Consider the following 13,727-nt stretch of genomic DNA (forward strand, 5'->3'; position numbering starts at 1 on the left):
GCTTTCAGATGATAGAATTTAAACACTTTTAACTGTTCCCCAAATTTCAAGGTTTACTGTTAAACCGTTCTGAAATATTTAACTGTATCCATACTTTTTATCGATTCTATCGCTTTTGTTTAAAAACAAAAGAATTTGGTTTTGTTTATAAGTGTTATTCTAGAAAACTTTGACACAATACCGTTTGGATATTAATCTTTTTCGTCGTTAAATAATATACTGTAACTAATATAAATAAACTATAATTACTATTTTTTTATACACATGTAATCCTTTTTATTGTTACCAAGTAACTAATGAATAATTTATTATACATATTACTTACTAAGTGGAAAACATTATCTCTATATAGTGGCGGTCAGCTCGATTTGCGTGTGCGTCATCAATTTCATTTTTTCATTACCAACACAAAGCTATAAAAAATTATCAAAAACAATGCAAATTTAAACAGCTAAGGGCTATCTAAGGGTGGTATCCTTGAACATTAATTTACATGTGCACTTCGACAACACCGTCAAGTGTCACGAATTTGTCAAACTGACATTGACAGTAAATTATAGACGTCGTCGCATGGTTGTCGAAAGTGTTATCGGTGTTAATCGCAAGTATTTTCTGTTCGTTTATTGTGTTTTGTGATTTGCGTTTCGTTAGGTTTTTGATTCTGCGTTTATTAGTTCTTGTTTTGTAAATCTGTATTTTTTGTAACAACTCATAATTTAAACACTTCGTAACCTCAAAAAATATTTGATAGTTTGTCACCGCTATGCCCCTGCTATGTAAACGTAGTGACAGAAATGTCAGATGACGCACACGCAAATGGAGCTGAGCGCTACCATAATTCATTTCAAAATAAATCATTAACTTTTTGAAATTATTTTTGATGAAGAAAAAGAATTTGAGTTGTCAAAAAAATACAATTATTTTAATGACAAACTTTTCTCGTGAAGAACAAAAAAAATCACAGAAATGAAATTAACAAGGTCTTCAAGATAACTTTCAAAGCAACATTTATCAGTATATCTTACTACAGTTTTAAAATCAAATAATTATAACGTGATTTATAAAGGAGAAGGTAAAATTGAATGTGAACTGCCACATTTTAATACTTTCAATGTTTATCGTAAACACATTGAACATAAAAAAAATTAATGTTGAAGAAGTCTTTATTATTTCATACTTTTTAAATACAAAATAGATGTTTAATATACAAAATAAAAAGTAGTAGTAATAGAGGGCTAGTAAAGGTTTAATTTATTTTTAAAATACAGTGCGTTCAAAAAATCTTTAGATCAACTCTTGCTGTGAAATTTTAAACGTATGTTGATTTCTTACGATTACTGCCTATCTTGGAAAGTCTATGCGCATGCACAAAAAATCTACCCACTTTGATAACTTGAATTTTGCGAATGTTATTTAAGAATTCTTGTATTTATTTGATGATTTTATTTAAGGGTAAGTATGTAATACTCTTTTGCTGTGCATTTATTATTTTACTGTGGATTTATTATTTTACTGTGCATTTAATTTCTACCGATATCTAATTTATATTTTTTTTATAATAAACAATGAAACAACAGGTAAATAATAGCCAATTGTGTATCTTTATAATTTTATTATATATTTTATATATTATTATATATTTTGTATATCATTATCATAAAATTTGAATCAGAGGAGGAAAAACGGGTATTTAAGAGGGACATGTTAGTAAAGCAATCAACACATGGATAATAACATTATGGTTTTAATTTTACTGATTTTTTGTTATAGATGTGAATAAACTGCGATCTAAACTTTTGACTTATGTAATAGCTGTGCGGTTATTATTTTTTCGCTGGCTTAGGGCTCGGCCAGTCTGGAGACGCTAATTTAAACAGAAACTGATGCACTTTTCCAAACATAAACTATTTATTTTGTAACATCTAGCAGTGCCAAAATAAGTTAAAACAATTATCTAGTAACATCAAAGAGCAATGTGATGAAAGGAATGTCTGTTCCGCTGCCACAGTTACAATTATAAACAGTGGCTGAAAATATCAATGAAGAATAAATTAAACTGATTTGTACTACGTTTCACGTTTTTATTGAAATTACAAAAATATTTGAATAATGCGTCACCCGCCATTAATACGAGGTGCCAAAAATTTTGTGATCTATTGTTTGCGTCTGCAGTTTTTGTAGACGCCAGGTTTTGTTACGCAAAGTAAAAATAACACACGACTTTTAGTGATTTATAATGATTAAAAAACTTGAAATGTAATTTGTTGTTGAATTAATTTCGTACGGCGCCCACAGTGTTTGTGTTAGGCAACCAACAATACAACTGGCAAAACATTACATTTTTCTCCAATTAAAATACTCTACACTTACCTTCACATTTTAGGCCTTGTTTGTAGATCCCGTACAACAACGAGCCACAATGATCACAAAATGTAGGAGACATAAAAGTATGGATTTTGAACCTGTGCGGCAGATCAATTTTGAACCTTTCTCTCAAATACTAGAAAAAAATTAATTAAAATTAATAAAATTAGGTCTTTTTGACCTACTATTGTACTTTCGGATTCTCGTCCTGATTCCGGACACTTCCCTAGCAATTTATCGTGGCATCGTTTATGTACAGCAGTTTGACAAGCTAAAACACCAGTGTATTTATTATTTATTTTCGCGGTTGAGTGTTTCACTAACCTTGACATTGGTACCCCTGTTTGCAAAACCCCCAAAGGAAGTCTTTACAAAAGGCGCAAAAAGTCGGTTGCCGGAAAAACTTGGCAAGGAATTTGTGTCCTTTCACCTCATGTACCCTTCAACATTAAAATTACATAATTTGGTTTAGGTTTTGTAACAACTACCTTTGATGCTTCACCGCACCTCTTCGCCTTGTAATTTCCCTGCCTCGCGTCCTTTGGAAGTCATCTTCGTCCGATTCAATCGAACTGTTGCTCTTCAGCAGCGAAGTTGTTGAGTTGGAGCCAAGTGAGCCTTCGTAGTTTCTGTGAACCATGATTGCTTTCGGTGTTTGCCGCGACGGCCGAGATTTTCCCTACACATAAAAGTGAATTTGAATAATGTTATGCACAAGCATTTATCTTGATAACGAAAGGTTTTACTATGCTGTGTGATAAGTTTAATGACAATTACAGGCTATTTGTACAAGAGATTACACGCAAATAAACCTAGAAATATGCCCACGAGATTATTATATTTCGGGGATTAACATCTCTTAATTAGGTATGATTGTTTAATAAATTTGACTCATTCCACACTGTTTTTGGTGGTTATCTACCAGTGGGCGACTGAAAGTTTATTCAAAACAAAAGCATTATCTCGTGATCCCAAATTACGAGTACTGCTTATTTTCGGATTGCTAAAAATGCTGAAATTTATAAATAGCGCTTATTAAAATATTCTCATCCAGTTTCGGGCTGTGGTAATTTACCAAATGGGTTTCTGGAATTAGATCTGAATACACTGCCCAACAATTAATGTGGTCATGGGGAAAAATATAGCAGATGATAACAAGAAAATAAAAAAGGGCGCCCCTCCAATTTTTTAATAACTATATTGACGAAAGTTAAATCTTCTGCAGGCGATAACAGAAAAACAGAGAAGGGCGCGCTTTCAATTTTTTGATATGTTAATGTTCAAGACCAAGGCTTTCTGAGAGCTAACGTTCTTTGTTATTATATGAGAATGTGTCATGGCACTTCTTTTAAAACCTACAACAATTTTTATTTAATTTAATTTATTATTTTTGAGTAAACTGCATAAATCACGAAGATTATTTATTTATTAATTAAATAAATTTATTATTAATTGAATAAAGATCGGATTTTTAGGAAAATATAAATTTTATTTATGTGTCAAAAAAGGTTGCAAAAAACAGAAATTAGATATTAAAATCTGATAATTTAGAATATTTTTTTTATTAATCCCTACTGAAGGAAAAATAAAAACATAATTTTTATTGCAATAAATTCTATTTAAAAAACTTTACATTCTCTATTACTCAAAAAGAATTTTTCCGTTCACAAACTATGTGGAAATACATACTAGCACAGACTAAAATCAGGCATTTCTAATAATTATCAACATTTTTTCATTTAATTCATGTTTTTATTTTCAGTAGATTTTTATAGGTATTCAAAGATTTGTCACTAACTAATTTGTCCACAACTGTTGCAAGTCCTTTTTACAAAAATTTACACTTTATTTACAACAAGCTTCAACAAGTGACTACAAGGCCTACAGCTTCTTATTTTGTGAGTCATTTTTTAAAGCGGTTTAAAGCCTTAACTAAAATAATACAAGAGCTTGTAAACCCCTAAAGATAATTTAATATACAACTAGAGTATTTACAACTGCGAAGAAGAAAAAATATAAATTCAAAAACTGACAAAGTAACTTTAATGCTGAGAAGCTGAAAGGTCGAAACACAAAAAATTGAAAAATAGGGAGTTTTAAGTTCTAAAGAACTAAGCGACTGAAAAACTGAGAAACAATAAAAAACTAAAGAAAGAGAAACACTAATAAATTGAAACACATTCTAAATAAAAAAATAAATACACTAAGGTCTAACTGCACCGGTATGGCTTAAAATTTAAGCTCTGTTTAAGCCTGTCAAGTGAACTGCACTGTAAATAAGTGCAACTTAAAATCGTATAAAGCTTGGTTTAAACTAAACCGTACCTTGGGTACCGCTTAAATTGCGCATAACGCAAAAAAATGAGTTTGATTGCAAAAAAAAAAACATTTTCAGCGGAATAAAATTCAATACTCACCTAAAGATGAGATAAATAGACAGAAAATGGTCAAATTTTAGCCAAATAACAATAAAGTTATGCGATTTTTTAATCGTTTTTATTTTTGTTTACTAAATAACAAAGAAACATCCGCAGCAGCACTGAACTGTTTTTTTAATTTCAATTCTTTCAACTGAATATTTAATTTCACGGACTTTGACATCAATTTGACTTCATCCGACATTAGCTCAAATTCTTTTTTTCTTCTTTGCGAATTCTAAATAGTTGCTTTTTTCAAGCAATAATACTACTTTGAAACTGGTGTGAACTTTTAGGCGTCTTCTATATTACACTCTTTTCCCAAATAATTTTGGATTAGCAGAATGATTCAAACTCGTAGTTTGTCCAATTCCAATTTTGAATTTTGAAATTTTTGTAATGTACTAGATGGTAGCTCAAGATGAAAATTTTATGATAATGCTTTCTGGTCTTCGAAATCGAAAGTTCTTTGTTTTTTTATTGAAATCATGGATTGGTGTCGTAGAATAAGCTTTTTTTTGGTCTGAAAAATTATTACGTTTGCACCTAACTTTTTGTTGGTACATTACCATATCTAAACAAGAAAGCTTACACATTTGGCTCTATTTCTGGCTTCAGTCATCCTTTCAGCAAAACTTTTTTTTGAATAAAATTGGTTCAAGGTAAAAAACTTAAATAAATACTCACTAATTTTAATTTTATTAAATTATTTTACTCTTGATAACAAAACAAAAAGAAAATCCGCAACATTTTCACGTATTTATAAATTATTGAGAACTAATTGACAGACATTTGGCGGATTTAATTAACTAACAGATAAAATGTCACGGTGCAGCTCGACTTATTTAAATTCCACTTATATCTGTAAGCCTAGTTTTGTTAAGCGTTATTCATAAGCCGAACCGGTGCAGTTAGGCCAAGAGACTTAAAAGATGAAAAACCGAAAAACTGAAATATTTACAAACAATTATAAAAATAGTAAAATTGAAATTTTGTAGAACACATTGACCGAAAAAGTGATAAAAAATGTAGAACTGCAAAGTGAGAAAATCAAATAAAATCATAAGATGAAACTATGAAACTAATAAAAAAATATTTTAATAAAAAAATTGAAAAAATATCCTATTTAAATTCGGAAGGGTGAACACAACTTGAGGATGTTTTAAACACAAATACAACTCAATTTAGAGGAATCTACGAAAAATAAAAAAGTGTCAATCATTTACATTTTTAACAAAACAAATTTATTTCGAGTTTCAAAAAAGCCCTTAAAATTGCGAGTTATTAGGGCAGTTTCCTAAAATGCGGTTTTTAGAAATTAATTAACAGTTGATGTTTAAAAACGTGTATAATGTGGCAAAATTGCCGAAATAATATATTCAGAATATCCAGTTGTATTGTTGAGCAATATATTTTGACTTTTTCCGGATTTTAATTCGGAATGTTTTGACATGTAGTGAGCGTATGTTTTTTATCAAGCAATATTCACAGATTGTTTAGATAACCACGAACCACGCTGCAGCCGATCACCTCTAAAAACCAGAAAATTCTAGATATAACTTTTAGATTTATTGAGAGGCATAAGCAGTGTTTCAATTTAACACAATGTTTTCCAATTAAAAATTGTTTTATTGTATACGTAGCCAACAGTCTATGTTATATCTCTTCTCACACTTGGCTTGTTAAATAATTAACTTCCAAATTATAAAAAATAAAGTGAATTATTTCGTATTTTAATTTGTGAAATATAATAATATAAGTATGTATTTGAAACTTAAATTGTTAACGTAATTTTCGTTAAGATGGGCAGGTCATATACAGAGTGAGTCTGTTAAAAATATTTTTTACTACACATATCTCAAAAACTAATAACCACAAAAGAATCAGCGTTTTCTGTTATATACTATGATATTATTATTTTTCTTATGCTTCTGTGAATTTTTTTCAGAATTTTTCTACATTTCCTTATAATTAAAATTCTACATATTACTTATTAGCTATGAGTGATCTATTTTGCGTTGTTTTTTATATTTTTTAGACTACATCCCAAGCTTCAATAAGTAAATATGTAAACAAATTCACTTGTGACTTCGAAATTTAAGTTGCCAATAAATATACTCGTAATGAGGGGGTAAATAAAAAATAATGTGAAAGTTGTAAAAAAACGTGGCCCCCGTACAAAGTTTGCGGAATTGCGTGAAAAACATCATGCAAACGCAACAGCTAAAGTACTTTACAACCTGATATTTAGTTAAGTTTCTCACTTGAAATTCGTAGAAAATCAGTGCTTGGAAACTGATTTCTTGTCAATATTTTCTTTATTTCCTCATTAAAGACACATTATAGCGTTATTTTGGTTGTCGTTGATTCATCCCAATGGCCAATAAAAATCGTTATAGTCCATTTAAAAAATCGCAAACAATGCCCACTTGGCCAGTGCTAAATAAACTCACAATGCGCAAAAACAAATACAGGATAAATCTGTCAATAAAGAGTGACGAAAGGCAAATAAATACGAAAATAGCTGCAAAAATACAATTTACAATGTTATTGATGGCGATTAGAAAAATGAGCGAGAAACAGACCACTCGTATTTTATAAATACGACATTTCAACAAGTACTATCAGTAATGCATTCTGAAATTGCGTCGGCGGAAATCATATTTTGTGTAAATTCATTTCAGTCGCGATTTATGCCGCTTTATATTCTCCCGAATCGAATAAAAATTCCAAAAATAACCACACAAACAATATTTTTCTCTAATATTATATTAAGTAAAGTATCACTTGGCGTCGTAAAATTTTAGCACAAATTTGACATTCAGAAATTGGCGCAGAATTGCGTGTATTTATAAAATCGGGGGTGATTGGGCGACTTTACTCACCCATCGCACCATTCTACAGAATTTTCAAGATCACTCAGTCACGAAATGGACAAATTGAACGTTACATCAGGCGTTCTTATTTAAATCTTGTTAGTCTTGGTTCGAAGTAGATTTAATCTGGCCGAGGGCTTCCCTGACCTTAATCATAATTTTCATGAATGAAATTATTCCAGCTAAAGCAAATAATTTCATTCGGATTGATGTCTTCGTAAACAGCGGAGGAGCGCCTGTTACATAATGTGGGTGAACCCCCGGCAATAAACGCCTATTTTTTGTTTCGCGCTGTTTTGACAAGCTCTGTTTATTATCATTTTCGGTGGAAAATAAACATGACACGAAACTATTTCCACACGGATGTTTTGCGAATTTCTTACTTCGGCATGCTTGCGGGGCCCCCTTCGTCCACTGCCCGAGTTCGCGGAAGTGAGTTTCTTGTAGTGAGATCCTCCGGTGAACATCATCTTCTTGCTCCTTTAGACTGTCTTATCACAATGAATCAGTTTTGTCTTGGTTTTTGTACTTTTCGTCATTTTACTCCGCAGCGCGCCTTTTCCGAAATAATGAGCACTTTATAAAAATAACCCGTTAGTCACATATTTCCAAACTCAAAACCGGGGTCACAGTCACTCAATTGGGCGCAAACAAGTGCACTACTGGCCCGTTATTTGATACATAGAATTCGGCGCTTTATTACACACACATTCTTGGGGAAGTGTTTGCGAATCGGCGGACACACAATCATTTATTTTCAAAACACAATGCATAGCGGGGGACACACCAGCGACCCTGGGAGCAGCATTTGGGCCACTTGAACGCGAAACTTGGATTAAAATTAGACCGAACTTTTAAATTTTATTAGAAGTGACTTAGTTTCACCATTAGTAGTTCATTTTGACTCAAGTATGCGCTATATGTTTACACCACGACGTCGTGGCTGGCTTTTTATTTTTAGACAACTTATTGGGTTCAGTTTAACACTGGTTCGGAAAACACGCAATTGCTAAACCAAACCGAGCCAAACGATGTGATAAGAATGCACAAAACTGGCTGAAAGTAGCAAGGGGGCCGGAACCACCTATTTGCAGTCCCAAATTTGAACCATTCGAATCGCGCGCCAGCGCTGTTCGCACAGCCGGCAAGGCAGGCATCCACCTCCTTTCAGTTTTCCGAATCGGAAAGATGGTAGGTTCACGTAAAATTTCCACAATTTCGTTAAAAATCTCAATCATCGGCCACCCAAATTTAAGATTATTACGTTTTTTGTGAATTGTGACTCCTTGGAAGTGCTGGTGTATTGATATTTTCCCAAAATTTTCGTTTCGTGTGAAAGTTAGGTTATGTGTAACGTTGTTTGGTTGATTTCAGACAAAGGGTACCTCCAGTTTTGGTAAACGTCGTAATAAGACACATACGTTGTGTCGCAGATGTGGTAGGTCCTCGTACCACATCCAGAAGTCCAAGTGCGCCCAGTGTGGGTACCCTTCGGCCAAGCTGCGATCATGTAAGTCCCCCGTTTTTTTGGGTCTGTTTAATGGTGTTTTTCTACTTTGATTTCATACTGAGGCCATTACGATAATCAAATGAATCAAATACGAACCTTTAGAGGCTCTTGCACCATTCCTGATATGATACTAAATCTAAGGGGGATGAAAGGTTTAGTGAGTCTAAGATATCTTTGTAACTACAACCTTATGAAATTATTTGGCAAACATGCCCGTTTAATTCATTAATTAGAGAAATAGCTCTAACAAAATTGAAACAAATTAAGTTTGATGTTCATTAGGAAGCATATCGCCAGCTTCTTAACTTTTGTGTGTCTGAAATTAAAAAAGGAAAAGCCGCTTTTCTAATTCAGATTAATAACAATGTTTTGGAAAACACAACACACAGTGTGTGAAACAACTGATATTAATATAATTATTTTTTACTTTGCTTTTATATTATTAAGAATACCAGTTTTCTGTTCACATTATTTGAAAAATCATAATTTCCTGTTTACTCTTGTTATGATTTTCTCTTTGCGTTTATTCTAATTTTAGTTATTCTTGGGCTTATATTTTATAGTTTTGTTTTGAGAGAGGTTAAGTTGAATAGCTTTAGTTAAACTTCGCCTCCACATTTATTGTTTAATGGCTTTTATTATTATAATCTGTAGCTGCTTTGAACACCTTTTGAGTAATGTACGAACATAGCTTCAAAGTAATTCTCCTTGGGCCAATTTTCAAATTTAGCTTATTTGCTCCCGTTTTTGTTGAGGGGTATTTTGCAAATTTTGGGCACTTTCAAACGAGTACACCAATGGCAAGATAGGCAACTGCCACAAATTTTCCTGAATTAATTTTATTGGTAAAAAAGTAGAAAAAACAATATGGTATCTGTTTATTCAACACGTATCATAATAAACTATTTTTAGACAATTGGTCCATTAAGGCTAAGAGGAGGAAGACCACTGGAACCGGAAGGCTCCGCCACTTGAAAATCGTGCGCAGACGTTTCCGCAATGGGTTCCGTGAGGGTGGCAAACCAGCCCCCAAGAAGACCACGTAGTTGTTATAGTTTATAACAAATAAATTTGTGTAAAAAAATGTTTTTGTTTGAGTAAGTAAAACCCCTTCTTAAAATACCGTTTATTAATAAAAATATGCAACTTATCACTATATACAGAAAAAAATAAATTATAACGAAATTTACAGCTTAGTTAATTTGGAATTGGTGAATGTTAGTGTCCTGATATGTGTAAATAACCGTTTCAGTGCCCCCTGGTTCCGCAGCTATAACGTTTCGTGTGACTGTTGAGTCTGAAAAATATCACCATTACTCATTTTTACACACTAGAAAAAATCTTAATAAGCATGAAAATGTAGCCACACATTTAGCCTTACTGTAACTCTCGTCAGAGGTTTCGTCAAAGGCCATTTCGCTCGGTTGGAGATTCTTATCGCTCTTAGCGGCCTAAAACCCAATTAATTCCCTAGCTGTAGCCACAACCACGTAACAAACCTCTCGGTATTTGAGGAGGTACAGCTTCAAAGGCTCGACATAATTGTCAAACCCTAACGAACTCATTGCGTATAAAATATCCTCCCCGTTGATAGTCTTCCGTTTCTCCATATAACACCGATCACTGGCCTCGCTGGTGATAAAACTGATGAACTCAGACACGCATTCCTGCACACACTCGCGGGCGTCCTTCGCGATCTGAAACCGCCCAAGAACCGAAATTACGCACCAAAACGCCGAAACTTTGCCACAAGCAATGCGTACTTTATTATTTACCTTTCCCGTTTCTGGAATTGCTTTCTTCATGATCTTTGCGACGTTTGCGATCGGCAAAAACCTGTCTTGCTCGCGGAGCGGCGCCCCGACTTTGTCAATGGGGTCGTGGTTTGAGTCGTCCGTGTTTTCGGCCGTGAGCTGCTCCGTTTCGTCTACAAACCCCAAATGAGGCGGAAAAGCGCAAAACTTTCCACTCACCATCCATTTCTTCCACTTGGACCATGTAGTGCTGGTCTGAGAGCGCAAATGTGTGTGTGATGTCATCTGACAGTTCTGTCTTTTCCATGTCAGCGAGGGCAACGTTTACACTCAATTGGACCGAAATAGTGGCTCACAAAAACACGCACTTTTGACAAAAAATATAATTTGATCGATTTTGGAACGTAAACAGCGTTCGTGGGGCTGTGGGCTTTTGCTCTTTCTTGGCATGCGCGGAGGGCGCGTATTGTTGGTTGCATACACCATCATTAAAAGTTGGCGAATTAGCTCCATAAAGCATTTTTTGCCACTTTTTTCAATTTCATTCTCTAATTTTTCAACAGATTTCATCAAAAGATACCGGGCGTATAAGTTGATTCCACAATTTTTAAATTGTTTTTACCTTTTTTGTGACTTTTAGCACGTTTTTGACCGAAAATGGACATCATTTCTCCAAAACTCACAAAATCTATTTTTATGCTCAGCAGTTTTATGCTCCGCTTTACGTTTATACTTCTATGTGTTCTCTCAATCTCTTATTTTTGTTTACATGTTGTTTTACTTACCTTCTCTTCACATTTTTTTTGATAGAAAAATTGTCACCCTGATCCGGGTGCGAACACCCGACCTCCCCCGTCGAAAGTGGCGCTTATACCACTGGGCCACCGGGCCCCAGGTACCGACCGTCTTTGGCAGATATTTTAACACAAACTTTTTAAACAAATCAACATTACAAACTATATAATTGCAATAATTTACCTAAAACGCAAATATATTCAGTTCAAAAGTCGGCGAATTAGCTCGAGAAAACGTTTTCTTCCACTTTTTTTCAATTTAATTCTCACCAGAGCCTGAAAAAAATTTTGAATTCAAGTATGGCGCCGGCTGAAATGGTGGCAAAGTGAAATTCCCTACAAGTGGTAATGTCAATGTCAGATGAGCAAGTAAACAATTATTTAAAAATGGTTTTAAATCCGTAATTTTACGATGAAATTGTATACATGCCTCCGAATAGGTGTGTCGTTTTCGGTCCTTTTGGTAGTATTCTATTTCTACAGCATCAAGATACTCAATAACAAAGATGACGTGAGTGTGGAAGAGTCTCATAAAGTAACAAAAAGTCTTGAGGTAACAACAGACCGGATCGAGTTTAAACGGTAATTACTTGTTCCCTGGCCGTTGTTTTTATTAATTTATTGTTTCGTTAGAAATGACATTGTCCTGGCTGTGGTTGCGTGTGGAGACAGGCTTCAAGAAACCCTGAATATGCTCAAATCTGCTCTAATATTTAGCAAAGAGAAGCTGAATTTTATCGTTTTTGCCGAGGATAACTTAATAGAGAGTTTCAATCAAAAAGTGGGCTTGAATACGTTAATATAGAGACTTTAATTTAGCTCGTTTATTTCAGTTAAGCGAATGGAAAACTTTAACAAACCATGCGTTTACGTACAAAGTTATGGCTTTGACGTTTCCTGTGAAGGACGCAGAGGAGTGGAAGAGGCTTTTTAAGCCTTGTGCAGCCCAGAGATTATTTCTACCTGTTGTCCTCTACTCAATATTTTCCACATTTTATGAAATTATTTTTTAGAATATTTTAAAAGACGTAGATTCCTTATTGTACATGGATACAGATACGTTGTTTTTGACGCCAGTCGAGAACATTTGGAGCTATTTCCACAAGATGAATTCTAGTCAGATGGCTGCGTTGGCCCCAGAACATGAGGACCCAAACGTTGGGTGGTACAACCGTTTTGCCAAACACCCATTTTACGGAAAATTGGGTACAATTGTGTGACTTTTTTGCACTTTGTAATCCCCAATTTCAGGCGTAAATTCCGGCGTGATGTTAATGAATTTGACCAGAATGAGGGCGTTCCAGTGGAGTGAGTACGTAGTCCCCATTTATAGAAAATACAAATTGAAGATAACGTGGGGCGACCAGGACATAATCAATATAATTTTCCACTACCACCCTGGTATATGACCATTTTTGGTGCGATTTTATAAAATTGTGATTCGTTTTAGGGAAATTGTATTTATATTCGTGTAGGTTTAATTTCCGACCTGACCACTGCATGTACATGAGTGTTTGTAAGCCGGCGGAAAAGTTCGGAGTGGCTGTGGTCCATGGTTCTCGCGGGTTTTTCCACTCAGAGAAACAGCCGGTTTTTCAAGCAATTTATAGAGCTTTTGAAGAGGTTGTTACTACCGATTACAGGAATCTGTAATTGAAAACGCAGTTTTAGTTCCGTCTAGGGGGTGATGTATTCAAGGATTTTTACCAACCGCTTGAAGCCTTTTTGGAACAAGTTCAGAACACGAACTGTGGCCATATTAAAGACATTTTTCTCAAAAACGTGCGACTTTACATTAACATGGAAGACACCAGTTAGTAAGCCAGAGTTTGTTAATGCAACGAAGCTGTCCATCAATGCAGGATATTTTATTTACAAGTGGAGTTTATACTTTTATAAGCTGAATAAATAATTATTGAGCCCTCCACTTGAATTTTCTGGTGATTAGATCTCTCACTGAAAGTATAAATTACATTAGCTATTTTTTTGAAGTGCGTGAATAATTTATAACA

General features: G+C 34.0%; 4 protein-coding genes across 8 annotated transcripts in view; 2 read left to right on the plus strand and 2 right to left on the minus strand.

The window, feature by feature from the left end:
- The window catches only part of Pkcdelta (Protein kinase C delta), a 25,233-nt gene extending 16,647 nt beyond the window's left edge, over nt 1-8,586 (minus strand). For 2 of the 3 annotated variants that reach the window (XM_015983276.2, XM_015983275.2), the window contains exons 1-5: nt 8,041-8,586; nt 2,853-3,043; nt 2,689-2,804; nt 2,550-2,635; nt 2,371-2,500 (exon numbers count right to left, since the gene is read on the minus strand). In XM_015983276.2, the coding sequence (XP_015838762.1) occupies nt 2,371-2,500; nt 2,550-2,635; nt 2,689-2,804; nt 2,853-3,043; nt 8,041-8,127 (610 nt within the window). In that variant the 5' untranslated portion in view covers nt 8,128-8,586. Of the gene's footprint in view, nt 1-2,370; nt 2,501-2,549; nt 2,636-2,688; nt 2,805-2,852; nt 3,044-7,666; nt 7,694-8,040 lie in introns of those variants that run through there. The other variant, XM_064355098.1, reaches the window with a different exon arrangement.
- Nucleotides 8,587-8,688: 102 nt separating this feature from the next.
- Nucleotides 8,689-10,356, plus strand: LOC658148 (large ribosomal subunit protein eL37). The gene is made up of 3 exons (XM_964557.5): nt 8,689-8,848; nt 9,032-9,167; nt 10,080-10,356. Exons 1-3 carry the CDS (start codon nt 8,846-8,848, stop codon nt 10,211-10,213), a joined length of 273 nt encoding a protein of 90 aa, XP_969650.2. The 5' UTR covers nt 8,689-8,845; the 3' UTR covers nt 10,214-10,356.
- Nf-YB (Nuclear factor Y-box B) lies at nt 10,279-11,395 on the minus strand. Of its 3 annotated transcripts, none has more exons than XM_964632.4 (5): nt 11,141-11,395; nt 10,943-11,094; nt 10,667-10,864; nt 10,549-10,618; nt 10,279-10,464 (listed from the first exon to the last, which is right to left on the minus strand). In XM_964632.4, the coding sequence occupies exons 1-5, from the start codon at nt 11,226-11,228 to the stop codon at nt 10,361-10,363; spliced, it is 612 nt and encodes a 203-aa protein (XP_969725.1). In that variant the 5' UTR covers nt 11,229-11,395; the 3' UTR covers nt 10,279-10,360. The 3 variants fall into 3 exon arrangements, with proteins under 3 accessions (XP_969725.1, XP_008197711.1, XP_008197712.1); XM_008199489.3 differs by having other exon boundaries at nt 10,931-11,094; XM_008199490.3 differs by having other exon boundaries at nt 10,279-10,497; nt 10,931-11,094.
- A 640-nt stretch (nt 11,396-12,035) lies between these two features.
- Nucleotides 12,036-13,640, plus strand: LOC658303 (glucoside xylosyltransferase 2). Its single transcript, XM_964705.4, has 7 exons — nt 12,036-12,297; nt 12,349-12,496; nt 12,549-12,680; nt 12,729-12,921; nt 12,967-13,116; nt 13,166-13,338; nt 13,387-13,640. Exons 1-7 carry the CDS (start codon nt 12,128-12,130, stop codon nt 13,531-13,533), a joined length of 1,113 nt encoding a protein of 370 aa, XP_969798.1. The 5' UTR covers nt 12,036-12,127; the 3' UTR covers nt 13,534-13,640.
- The last annotated feature ends 87 nt before the right edge of the window (nt 13,641-13,727 follow it).

Source organism: Tribolium castaneum, chromosome 2, assembly GCF_031307605.1.
Source record: "Tribolium castaneum strain GA2 chromosome 2, icTriCast1.1, whole genome shotgun sequence".
Lineage (NCBI taxonomy): Eukaryota > Metazoa > Arthropoda > Insecta > Coleoptera > Tenebrionidae > Tribolium > Tribolium castaneum.

Bases quoted from the DNA above. Each gene is read 5' to 3' on its own strand.
- LOC658148 (XM_964557.5), top strand. The intron at 9,168-10,079 runs GTAAGTCCCCCG...AACTATTTTTAG, and splicing joins TTCGGCCAAGCTGCGATCAT to ACAATTGGTCCATTAAGGCT.
- LOC658303 (XM_964705.4), top strand. From the start codon at position 12,128: ATGAAATTGTATACATGCCTCCGAATAGGTGTGTCGTTTTCGGTCCTT. The intron at 12,681-12,728 runs GTTGTCCTCTAC...ATTATTTTTTAG, and splicing joins CCCAGAGATTATTTCTACCT to AATATTTTAAAAGACGTAGA. The intron at 13,117-13,165 runs GTATATGACCAT...GATTCGTTTTAG, and splicing joins AATTTTCCACTACCACCCTG to GGAAATTGTATTTATATTCG.
- Nf-YB (XM_008199489.3), bottom strand. From the start codon at position 11,228: ATGGAAAAGACAGAACTGTCAGATGACATCACACACACATTTGCGCTC. The intron at 11,095-11,140 runs GTGAGTGGAAAG...TGGGGTTTGTAG, and splicing joins CCAAGTGGAAGAAATGGATG to ACGAAACGGAGCAGCTCACG. The intron at 10,619-10,666 runs GTTTGTTACGTG...ATTGGGTTTTAG, and splicing joins ACCTCCTCAAATACCGAGAG to GCCGCTAAGAGCGATAAGAA.